At 36.9% G+C, this 13,570-nt stretch overlaps 1 protein-coding gene across 1 annotated transcript in view; it reads right to left on the reverse strand.

The window, feature by feature from the left end:
• Positions 1 to 13,570, reverse strand: part of LOC124157801 (centromere/kinetochore protein zw10 homolog) — a 40,326-nt gene that overhangs the window by 25,577 nt on the left and 1,179 nt on the right. The window contains exons 4-7 of the mRNA XM_046532820.1: positions 10,900 to 11,719; positions 6,852 to 7,000; positions 6,652 to 6,764; positions 4,294 to 4,469 (exon numbers count right to left, since the gene is read on the reverse strand). Coding sequence (XP_046388776.1) covers positions 4,294 to 4,469; positions 6,652 to 6,764; positions 6,852 to 7,000; positions 10,900 to 11,719 — 1,258 coding nt within the window. The remainder of the gene's footprint in view (positions 1 to 4,293; positions 4,470 to 6,651; positions 6,765 to 6,851; positions 7,001 to 10,899; positions 11,720 to 13,570) is intronic.

A 13,570-nucleotide genomic window follows, 5' to 3' on the forward strand; every position in this document is an offset into this window, starting at 1 on the left:
AAATTTGTGGTGCCACCGCCGGATTTGTAATCTTTGCCGCAGAGTTTACAATTAGAAGTCGTTGCATTTTTTTCTAGTGAAGAATATCCACACATCGCTCTTGTTAGGATTCATTTCACAGGTTATTCACGTCGCAAAAGAGGCAATAGCGGAACCAAGAGCGACTGACCGTGACCAGGCGTTGCAGGCCCGTCACACAATGGTTCCCAGACGATGCATTGTTGGACAAAAGTCTAGAAATGATTGATTGATTGTTTAATTATTTACGGAGGGTTTTCTATACTGAGGAATCCAATTTTATCATTTTCAGATCCTTCAGAAGTCGAGTTTTAACATTTTTTTTAAATTATGCATGTTTTATTTTGATTAAATGATTGAAAAGTTTTATACATGTGCAAGCTTCCTTCGATCATTTTCTGCTAAATTTGTGAAACGGGTTTTGTGGCATTAATATTTTTGAAAAAAATAACCATTGGATTTTATGATTTTTATATTTAAAATGCTCAATTTTTAATAAAGACATAATGATCACAGTTCACTTTACATCATTATCATAAATTGATTTCACAAGTTACATTGGGAAAATATTTCACTTTGAAAGCAGTAAAATCTTTAGGTAGTTGCTAAAAGTATGAATTTACAAGTAGTTAATACATATATAAAAACTAATGCTTATAAATTTTTAATATTATGAGTGTTATCAAAATTATTCCTTTGTCATCATAATTATTTATTTCATTTTGCATTTCAAACCCCTCCGAGTCATCTGCAGGAGGCTGTAGTAGAATTAAGACCTCCTTAGGTATGCTCCCACTTTTCCTTGTAGGAGTTTCGTGTAAGCCGGATATTAAAGGATCGGATGATAATAGAAGCATATGCAGTAAGTCTCCATTGCATGCTTTTCGAGATATTTTGCCTTGTTCAATTCTCTGTATCGTCTACAGTCCTTGTGTCGAGCCTCTATTGATTCTTCAGAAAATTGTCCGATCAGGAAGGGTGTGGTTTTAATAATGTCCGATCAGTGAATGAGAATTTTGTGAAGGGACACAGGCATGTTATACCATTTGTACAAGGAACAAAACATATTGGCCGCATCTAAAGAATACTCTCCCAACGATTTTACATTTATTTCATAGGGACTTGAGGAAAGTGCTTCATCTGGAGTGAATACTCACTTTTATCATAGTTCGACGAGGACTTACAAAGGCCTTAGGAAGATCAGCTTGTCGATGTAATCTTAGAGGAATATAGAGTTATTACTCTGTGGCATTTACCAGTGTACTTTTAGTTTTCCAATCAGTAATAATGAAAGACTAAGGGTGTGCGCGGCACACTAGTTTACGCGAAATGTGATGACTTTTTTGTTTTTTCAAAGTATATGGTACCGAATAATGATTGTCTTGTTTGAACACGTAGTATTGTTGTTCGAACTTGTGGAGAAGTGCGATTGTTGCTTTAACTTCCCTTACAATGCACCTGAATCAGTCGAACTTGGACGAGGGGCATTGTCATAAATAGTCTGGTAAGAGCTAAGGGGGTCCCGCCCCCCAGATTTTTTGCGGGACTACGGTCCTCCAGGGGAGACAGGACCCCCTAACCATGACAGTGCTTGAATATTACTAATTCTGTAAAAAAGTTGGGGGGCCATAACACCCCCCCCCCCAAAGTTTTATGGGGGACTAGGACCCTTTTGGTGGGGCCACGACCCACCCTGTTACAACCGTGCTTGAAAATAACGGAATCTGCAAAAAAAACTTAGGCCCTCCCCCTCGGATATTTCTGGGGTCTAATGGGGGTCGGGTCCCCCTTATAACCTCCCAGCTCTTCCAATGACGCAGACATCCTTAATTTACATTACCTGATTGTATAAACAGCTAAGGGGGTACCGGCTCCCCCCAAATTTTCAATATTCATATTTGTATTATTGAATTTGGTCACATGGCAGGCATGCTTTCACAAACTAATATAATATTTCATGTACTTCATATCCATTTAATTTCCGCAATAGCTACTCCAACACCTTGGTTATTTTCCTCAGGTTATTTTGCAATAACCGGAGAATAACCAAGTACTCGTTACAGTTTTTACTAGTTGAGATGCATAGAAAAAACCTATACCGCAGTGATGAGCAGCATGGTTTCCTCACGAGTATTTAGGAGTCCGGTTATTTCTGCTGGTTATTTAGATATAATCCACATAACCAAAAAATAACCGAGTACTCGCTCCATTTAAACTTGAGACCCATTGATGAAAACCTTTCCACAGCGATAGGTTTCCCCAACGAGTACTCCCTCATCCGGTTATTTCTCTCCCGCCTGCCATCGGTTATGCCAACGAGTACTCGTCGCTTAGGTTTTTCTATTGCGTCAAAAATAACCGGTTTTAATGTGCTCTGTGGCCAGTAGAGGCGCAGGAAAACCTTAGCCAGTGGGCCGTGTGGCAGTGGCAAAAGTGCTGGTAGTTCCAACGGTTCGCGAGAGAGTACGGGAATCAGGAGTCAAATTATTTTTCTCGGGTTATTTCCGGTTATGCCAAAAAAAAACCGAGTACTCAGGTTAACCGGTGTCGAAAAATAACCCGTCTTTAATCGGTTAACCTTCTAAAAAAACCGGTTATAAATAAAACCGGTTATTTTTGCCCATCCCTAACACTTTCCCTTGTTGAATTAATTCCAAGCTCATTGGCATCTGAGAGCAGCCAGCTCAAGAACTACTTGAAGATAGCAGTCTTCCTAACTTTGCCCTCAAAATACTCAGATCAAACTGGGAAAGCTTGAACCACAAAGACCTTGTGCCAAGGAAATTACATGGATTACATTGGAATCACTTAATGCACGCCAATTGTGAGGAAACACAAAGTTGTAATATTTGCAGCCAACTTAAATAATTTTTTTTAAAGTCAAAAATCTATGTCAAATAAGTAGACGTGATCAATTGATAGGCAAATTGCATTAACATGATTGTGATACAACAGCATCTTTGATGCAAAATTCCTATGCATAAAATAGATTTGAGTGTTACAAGTCATCACAATCTGAGGGTAGGGACAAAAAAAGCAGAAAATACCAAAGGTCAATTATTACTAAGACTTTTGAATAACTTTAATTCCTCAATAATAAAAGAATACTCAAGATTTTATAAATGAATGATGCATATTTTGTCACAAATAGACATGCAAAAATTTCAAGATTGAAAACACAAGAGTTTGGGCGGCTTGATACTCTGCCTTCACTCAGCTCTATGGAGCTTTGAGAAATTTCTTCCTTGAAATGGGGTAGGAAGCATAGTAAAACTGTGATACATCACACATGGAGCTAATGTTTCGGGGTGATAAACAGAAGCAGGAAGTCAAAATTCACTATACAGTCAACTGCCCAAATATTTTGCAAAGTAGGATTTAATTTCAACAAATAAGTAAGTACTTAAGAATTAAACAGTCACACAGCATCCTCTGGACCTAATGCTAGGATCTAAACAGTTTTATAGACCAGAAAAATTACCACATTTTGTGTGCAACATCAAATCAACCATCCCTGACATTTGATCCGTAGAGCCTCTGCTATGTTGCATGATACTTTCCCCACTACATCACTGAATCAATTGTTCTTTAGGCAGTTTCAATTCCAAAATTTTGTCAGCTGTGTTCATAGATGTCCTAACGAGAGTAACCTCTACTTTAAGTGAGACATGGGCAAAGTATACTTCAGAGAATTTGGGGAAGAATTCATTGCTTGATCTTTTACACTTTGTCATACTGCGACAGATACATTAATTTTACATGTATAAGAGATATAGTTTTAAAAATTCCTGGTTGTATGACTTCAAGTAATTCCTGAACCAGCCACTTTTAAATGCCAATGACCTTTGCATTAATTTTTCCGCTGCTGTTCATTAGACGATGTTGTGTGCACATAAAAAAATTAGTGAAATATTACTCTGTAGAAAACTCCAAGAAACTTATTTAACTTAAATTTACTTCAGTGCATTTCACCTGGGAGAATACTTCACACCATAAAAACAAAATGGCTTAGTCACAGCTAGCAACCAAAGTTAGCTGGGCAAATTTATATTGATTCCAAAATAAGATGAAACTTTTTACCTTACAAAAAATTTTTGAACTAGAGAGCAATTATGAGCAATTCTTTTAAAGTCAGGCCTCTTTCTTCTCCTAATATGAACTCAATTGAATTTGATGGAGCCCACTCTCTCTAAAGAATATCTCACTCAGTAAAGACGAATTCCTAACAGTTTATTGAAAGATCCCAAAATCATTCAACAATAGTTCTTGACTTACCAGACTGCTGAGGTATGGTGTCTAAAAATTCTTTATGATGAAGAGGCATTATAGAGCAATACAACTCAACTACATTTCTAGCTGTATGAAAAAGCCGGACAGAGCAAAGTTCTTTGCTGTTCACAGATTGCTCCAAAACTTCATTCAGTAATTTCAGTAGTTTGACAGTTGAAGCGCTGAAACAAAGAAAACATTTCACCCACTATTAATACATTGAACCCTTTTCCAAAGTTTATAAAAAGACTATTCACTATCATATTTAAAAGTAATATCACCATTTATGATGAAGTGGCATCGGGTTTCCTACCGGGTGAGGTTCTCCATCTCTGAGGTTCTCGACGTTTCGATGGGCGTGTCGTCCATCATCATCAAGCCCTGATGACTATGGACGACACGCTCATTGAAACGTCAGCATAGATGGCAGACCTCACCTGGTGGGAAACCCGAAATAACTTCAACATCATCATACGTCGGGAAAACCTCAGATCTTTCTTCAATATCACCATTAATAAAATTAAAACTATACAATTTACAAGGGCTAGAAGAAGGCTAATTTATTTGCGATGATATTTTAAATGGAATAGCTTCAATTTTTTCATTTAGATACTAGGTAAACATGGACAGTAATATCCATTTCACTCCATATGTCATTATCAACATTCCAATGATGACACATAAAGTTATGGGGATAACTATGTGAAATGTGCTTGGTGGAAACTTTACATTTAATCCATAGCACAGCAACTTTAACTAGTAATGTGTTTCTGGCAATTTCCCAATTCAATATCAATATAGTTACAATAACTTGATTAAGTATTGGATTAAATGCATGTCAAGGAGGTTTGAGAATTTCATTAATGGGAAGAAACTTAAAACCCAAATTATAATGAATTTAACATAATCTCTAGGCATACATAACTCCAATAAGTAATCTCACAATTCACTAAAATGCACTAATAAAAACCGTGAAGACTGGTGAATCCAACCAGTAAAGTCTGGTGACTATTATGTCTGGATTTATGTCATGCATATAGGTACTATCCCCATCATATCCCTTAAAGTTGTAAGCCTTCTTCAGTACCTTCTCCACAACCATTTTCAAAGCGATTAACACTTTCAATGTAGTTCTCTCCCTATCCAATGGTCCAGTATCCCTTGGAACCAATGATGTGATATTGAGCCATCATTATCCAAAGGGTTTTCTCTTTCACCCAGGGCTCAGTTCACGTTCAATATGACCTTGAACAATCTTGCATTGCTCATTTATGGTCAAGAAGCATCAGAGTGAAAACCAATCTATAGACAGCGGATATATCTAGAGATGTCTTCCTTATGCCTAGGGATAAGCTGATTTCTGTGTTTAAATCTTTCAACCATACATGCCATAATTATAAATATGAGTACATTAGCATGCAGTTCTCTTAATTATGAGTATTAATACATATTTGTAGCCAAATATGCAGAGTTAAAAGCTTATATTGAAATAAATGAAAAATTCCTTCAATTTGATGACTAGAGTACAATTGAACATTCACATTTAACACCTTGGCCACTTTCAATAAATTATTGCTCACACAATCATTTGTGCTGAAATATTCTTAGGCTTCACCAAGCCATGTTCACACCAGAGACCTTACCCACAAATATACAGAATAATATAATAAAAATATACAGAATAAAGTCCCTTTCATTATATTCATTAATTAAAAATATGAATATCATTCATTAATTCATTAACTGAAGTTTGTAGGAGTGGTTAGAAGAAGTTCCACTCCAAGTACTTATGACAAAATGTTAGCAGAATATATTCATTTCACTCTTTTAAACCAAGCATCATACATACCTGGTGCACTAAACAATCTCCTGATTGATGGCCATTAAATAATAGTAAGCATATGAAAATTTTAAGACCAATACAAAGAAGAAGATTCCCGCTCAGAAAACCTAACGCATCATTAAGCACCTTACTGCATTTTTCACAATACTTAATATATAATATCCCCTGCACTTCCCCAAAAACAATTACTAACGAGCACTTCAAATGTGTTTCACCTTAGTTCATAGCAGAAACTTAGCATTGTAAAAAGAGGGGCCAAAACAAATAACTCTATTGTTTACGAGACATGGGAGTAAGTACCTAATTGAGGGAAGTAAGAACAGGGGTGAGCAGTTAATCCATTCTTCTTAATAAAAACACTCGTCAAATCATAATCAGTACAATCAAAGATGAGCATTATTACTTCTTCTTCAATTACCAAAGGAGATTTTTCCTAAACTGTGAATAATAGCAAACCTACCTTAGCTAAAAAGTATCCACTAGGAAATAAAATTGATTAAGAAAAGAAAATTCTTCCTTACCTAATGGCACATTTAGGAAACTGGAAAGTATTAGAATTTAAGAGCACCGTGGGCTTGAATGACTCTAAAGGGCTGTTATCTTCCTGTTGAATTGATAACTCATCAGTGGCCAGCTGAAATAAAAAACTCCAGAATTATATGCAGTCCATTTTTGGGAAAATAGAGGACATGATAAATTATTGTACCTAAATGAGACTTACTTCAAGACCAACTTCAACTGTAACATGCAAAAATTCTTGCATTATATTGCGACTTTTAGCTAAAACATTTTGGCACAACTTATTAGCAAACAGGACATCAACATTTCTAGCATATCCAATTATTGTGTCCTTGTGAGGAGTAAAAAATCCTGAAAAACAAAAAAGAATTAATAAAAAACATGAACACCATAACAAATAGAGAGTTCTTGATTACAAATATTTTCACCTGAAGCTTGCCAAATGTAAAAAAAGAATTACCCTGCTGACACTGCCTTTCATAATAAAATCAGAAAATCAAATTCTAAATTAAATTAAGCTGACAGCAAGGTAGGATTGTTGAATTCTAAGTAAATAAAATACTTTCATTTTATGATGAGAATATGGTAGTTTCCTTCATCAAAGAAAACGAAAGGCATTGATTGCGATTCCTTACCCACCATTAGTGTACAGTGGAACCTCGATTTATCGTTCCCGCATTCATCGTTTTCCAGCCTTCATCGTTCGCTGCTCCTGGTCCCAAATTAAGTTCCATAAAGACAATGTAATTTTTTCCCGCATCTATCGTTCCCCGAAGTATCGTTTTCCCGTATTGATCGTTTGAAGATCGCGGTCCCGTCGAAAAATTTTCCTGCATTCATCGTTTGATAAAAATGAGAAGTGTTTACAACGTGTTATTTTTGGCTAATATCAACAGACACATAGTTTGAATCTTCCCCAAGAAATTGAAATGCGATAGGGAGAAGCAGAGTGCCGTGTGATAGTTACATTAGCGCATTTCCCAAGATCCGGTATCCCCCTCCATTCCGCATTCGCCTCCCCCCCGGTTGAAGCTTTCTTCTTCTTCAAAATAAATAAAGGTCCCAGCTCGAGCAGGGATCGTATTACGACGACCTTAGCTTCGAAAGAAAATATCAAGTTACTTGAGAACAAAAGAAACATTTTTCATGCCTCCCCCTTTCTCGACCGCCGACTTTTTTTTTAGCTGACTCGCTTCAAAGATCCCCACCTCTGGAGGTCAACTGCTGCATGAATCACCGAATAGCCCAAAAGGTGTGTAAAAATGAATTTCGGCAATTGGTATTATACTTTTATTAGATTGAGATATTAGTGATGTGCAGGTAATTCAAAAAAGAATGATACCAAACACGACATATTTCTAACGGTATTCAACCATTTTAAGCAAGGAAATAGTTGGAATAATACGATGGTGATTTCTGGCGAATATTGATATCCTCGCAGCTGATAGTGACCTTCACGGCAGTTGATGCAGATTTTTTTCGAAAACAGGGCGTCTGGTTACAATTTACGAGTTATGCTACAAGTTTCACTTGTCTGAGGTGCTAACGAAGCGATATCTTCTCAGGATATTTTGTTTCTCCCTACTAGCAATCTAAATTCATCTGCTCATCTAGAGCTACACTACTTATTGTTAGAAATGAGTGGGTAAGTTGCCTTCTCTATAGGATAAAAAATTTCATTGCGCAGTCATATGGTCATGCTTCACCCTCTGCAGTAAGCTCTGCCTACGCCGTACGCAATAGCATTAGTGCCGAACTTCACCTCATACGAGTGGTTCCGTACTTTCCGGGGTGGGTTGACTTAAAACCAGTGAGTGTTTTCCGTGTGGGTTCAATGGAGTCCGGTTTCATTTTCATTAGTTTTATTCTTATTCATTTTCGGACCATGGCCCTTCAGAAGACACAAGTGAGAACTTTAAAAGATGGACTGAAAATAATTGATGATGAAGAAAAGAATCCGGGCTAGAAATACGTGAATATTGCAGAACGCCTCGGTATGTCCGGTAGCACATGACGGCAGGCGTGGGGGTAGAGCGAGATCCCTGGTGAAAACAAGAAGTGGGATGAAGCCGAGGATCAGGTGGGCGTGCCGCTGACGATTCACGCCTCATTGCCTCAATCATATTAAAAAATTTAATTGCTAGAAAGGAACATTTCAAATAATAAACTATTTTGGCCTTCTTGATCCATCTCATAACCAATCACTGCGACGGCGAAATCAGTTGTTTGAGGCATAACACGCACATTTCTCTCGTAAATACGTGTACTTGAAATGGCATTTGATAGATAAGAATTTTTACAGCAGATAGAAATGCACAATAGTAGTGAAAATTCCGAGTGGAGTGCAAACATTTTTTAGCAAGGCGGCTTGTTCCTTTAGGATATTTGAAAGAGAGATAAGTCAAATCAACAATATGACCTAAGTGTTTCGATAAAGTAATAATATTCCTGTAATCAGCTAAAATCTCGTTTGAATCCATTAATGAATATCATAATTCGCAAAAATCCAGCGGATCCTGGGACATAGGCAACCCGGACAAACATTCCCACATCGATCGTTTTCCCGCATTCATCGTTTTTTTCATCCATCCCCCTGAAAAATGACAGATCGAGGTTCCACTGTATTCATAATATATACAAATTATTTGGTTTTAGAAATACTGGTTTAGAAAAATGGCAATGGTCAATTTTATCCTCATTTGAAAAAGGCCAGATTGGCACCCATGCGATGCCACTCCACCTGACGTCACAGGGACCTAGTTTCTATACAAGTAGATAGGAGTTTTACATCATCTGAGATTACCAATGCATGCATGAGGCAAAGAGCTCAGGGAAACGTCTCTTAATAATCACCTATTAAAACTGGCTAAGGTCAGAAAGTTTTCTTCGTTTCATAAGGTATTAATAATCCTAATTTAAGCCAAGCGCTACCAGCTAGCAGGGTACTCTGCTACCTGCTAGCATCCTGCGTCGTATCAGCACTGAAAGCCTCGCCCCAAGGTCACCTCACTTGCGGCAGCGGGTACCAGAACAACATCACACGGAGATTTCCCAGCATTCATACTTGGCTGTCGCATTTTTGCGCACTTGAAAATTTTCACTTTTCATTCAATCACGAAAAATAGATATCATCATTTAAAAATCTAAAAGTGCGAAATACGTACTCCAGGAGTAATAATCTTTCGATTAAGGGAATAAAAAAAATAATAGGAAACCACCCTATTCTAAAGGAAATAATAGGCCCGGTGTAGCAATGCATTAACATGTAACTGCAGCAGACTCCCGATTATCTGGCTGCGGTATATCTGTGTTGCGGATTATCCGTGCATGATTTTCAGTCTCACTCAATATTTTTTGCGATCCTTATGAAAAAACAAAATCGGACGCAAAATCACAGGAATTACTGCATTAAGTAAGCTAGGATAGCCCTCGCTTATTATTTCCGTCACAATCCCCTTCATAAGACGGAAGTGATTGGACCCTAGCTTCATTAACGGGAGTACCGTGTTCCTGTTTTCCAAGCCTCGCAGTGCACGACCGTGCTCCTTGATCACGGATACACGTCCTGCAGCAGTTGCAACCTGGGCCCCTTGTACGAGACGCTACTACGTGGCGTGGTGCCTGACAGTGTAGTTTCCGAAGTCGAGCAGTGGCTTTGAAGCATTCATGCAAACCACTTTTCTGTATCCGTGATCACACAGACACGAATGTGTGGTTTTCAAAACCAGGCCTAACATGGAGCATTAATAATACGAGTACATACAACCATTTTATCGTCGTTTTAAATATCGCGAACCTGCGAAGAAAGCTCTCAATGAGTCCAGGAAGCACTCTAAAATAACAGAATAACTGCATAAATGATATGTAATAAATTGTTTGTTTTACGTAAATTATGAACATTACAAGACATTAAATTCAATTGTTTGTTTGGGTTATCCGTATTTTCCAATTGTTAGTGCTGTCTCTCTCCACCATTAGCCCGAATAATCGGGAGTGTGCTGTATTCTGCTGATTTTGTGTCCGATTCTACTTTTTTTTACCAAGATCGCGGAAAACATTGAAGGAGTCTGCTGTATATACAAATATTCAGCATGACGTTATGTTAAGAACATTCCTTAAAAAATGATAAATCATTGGTAAAGAAGGAATACCAAATTCAGACATGTAATACCCCATTATTGTGGCAAAAAGCATTAAAGTCATTAACTTGTTTACTGAGTTAAGTAGCAAGAGTAAATGAACAATCTTACCTACATCCATTAAAAATGATTGAAATTCTTCAGTCTGTTGAATCACCTCATCAAATTTCACCAATTCTTCACTGCTACATGGTACAGTATCAGAGAGACAACTTTTAATAAAACAATCACAAAAGTCATCCGATGTAACCAGTCCAATTTTCTCAAGTAGCTTTATATCGTCTTTCAACTTAAAATTCAAATGTTCATTAAGGAAATTAAACACAAACTTCAAGTTTTCCAATGTCATTTGAAAAGATGGCTTCTCCGAGTCTCTCTGAAATTGCACTTCTAATAAGGCACAATTTTTTTCATCATTTGCAATGACAGCACACTCGTGTAAGATGACTGGCTCCAATATGTGACTCAATAAATGAGTACCAAATCTGTTAACCTTGAAACTGAGTTCATTGTAGAATTCCAAAGCCATGGCTAACTGCCTCAATTCCTCAGCACATCCCATTTTCACTTTTAAAATTGTAATTTTAGTCTCATCAACAGTTTCATCATATTTCACCTGAACGCATGCTTTCCATATTTCAGACATGTCATAAATAAATTTCTCTCGCAGTAAGGTTGAATTTTCCTTCAAAATAGGAAAAATTTCAAGTTTATGGATGAAATTTGATGGCTCTTGAATCAATACGTTTGCCTCTTTGAGAAGTTCAGCTGTCTCCAAATAGCATTTTTCATTCTGCTTTTCCTTGGCCTTGGTAAGTAATCTATCCAATTCCACCAGCTCATTAACAAAGTTTAGCATTAAACTAACTTCCTGAAGAGCTTCTGTTAGTCTTTTCATTTCTCCTGTTGAGCTAGTTAACTTAGTCTTAACCTGAGGAAAAAAACAGAGCAATCAATATTTACACCCACAAAAACAAATAAAGTAAAATTATGCAAACCATTTTAAACCTCAGGTCAATCAGTTACCAGAGTAGATTTTTTCAAAAATATTTTAATTTAATCATAATATTGGCTTTGATTGGAATTTTTAAACATTCTTTTCTCATAAAAATCGTGAATTTCACTGAAGATTCTTATATAATAATAATGTTAACCATTACATTTTTAAAGATGTAATCCTCCCACTTTAAATTAGAGAAAATCACCAAATATCTCTGTTTTCCTTAAATAAGTTGTTTAAAAATCCCCTGTCATGATATTCACCTAACTCATATTATCAGTATGATTTACTGCAACAAAACTAAGATAAAATTAAGCAATTTACCACATCTTTAATGGACATGACTAAGCTTTGAACATTTGATCAGTAGATAAGGTGTTAAAGCAATTTGTCCTGACGACTAGTATGATGCATACATATAGGCTAGCATTTTCTCCAAGGACCTGCATTAGGGCAATTTTGAAAGCACCAATAATCAAGTTAACTTGCTTCGTCACCTTTCTGATAATGAATTCAAGTTACTTCATCATTCACTTGGTACCCATCCTCACTCATGCATTCCTCCAATCGTGTCACCCAGTTGACCCCATCCTGCAGAGGGGTTACAATATTTACCATCCCACACTCTGAGGGGTACAGCCTTCGGGTCCCGAGGGGTTTTATGGACTTATAAGTAATTGGTAAATGAAAAAATTTGGATAACTAGAAGGTTAATTTAGGGCAAGTACTAAAGCAGGGCAAGTAGGGTAAGTCCTAAAATAGCCAAATGTTTTGTACAACTAGGTTTTCTCTGCGTTGGGTAACGAGTTACCTCATGTGGCTGGGCTGAGGTGCGGCCGCTAAGGGTTAAAATTTCTTCATGACAGCTAACAGACCGCCAGAATTACGAGGTACAAAAGTGAATATGCGAGGGAGTCAGGGGTAAGAATATGAGTGAATGACTGAGACTGTTTAGAGTCTGAGTGCATTGAATTTTTACGTGGAATGAATGCCAATTAAAAAATAATAGCTGTTTCCCTAATTGACCCCACCTACCCCAAGAACTTACATTTTGGAGTCAGAAGTCTGCATTACAATTCAATCATTGATATCAATAAATAAAATGTGTTCGAGGCATAAGTGGCCATGTTGGCAAGAGTGAGTATTTCTGGTGAAGAGATGAAACTCCAGCAAGGAGTGCATGTGTTGTGTGATCATAATTTAATCAACTACAAAAGGAAAATTTTAGGGTAAAATAAAAGTTAAAATATTCTAAAGGTCTGTTCCCAGTAAGAATTATGGACCATCTTTCAATATCTCAGGAAAAGGGTGTATAGATGTTTATCAGACACTTTAGAGAGCTGTGATACTCAGAGGTTAAGTAAATGCTGAGAGATGCACAATTGTACTAGAAGGCTGTGGTAGAGCCACTTGTTCAACAGGAAGCTTGGGTGCAGAGGAGTGATAAATTGTATTTTCCTTGGAAAATACAAGTCAAATAAATACAGATTTTACAGCCATAAATAGGAGATGACATACTTATAAATGTAGATAAAACAACAACACAGTAAGCAAAGATAATTTAGAAGATAATACGAGCCCCTATGAAAAAATTGTATAAACCTGTTTCAACATTTTATACAATTTATACAATTGCCATGGTAATTGTATAAATTGTATACAATTTTGAAACAGTTTTATACAATTTTTTCATAGGGGAGGATATGATCACAACTGGCAAAGGTCAAGGAATCCATAGCAACTGGAGGAAAAGTAATTGTTTCCAGTCATCACAGTATCGTA

The sequence above is a fragment of the Ischnura elegans genome, chromosome 4 (assembly GCF_921293095.1).
Source record: "Ischnura elegans chromosome 4, ioIscEleg1.1, whole genome shotgun sequence".
Classification (NCBI taxonomy): domain Eukaryota; kingdom Metazoa; phylum Arthropoda; class Insecta; order Odonata; family Coenagrionidae; genus Ischnura; species Ischnura elegans.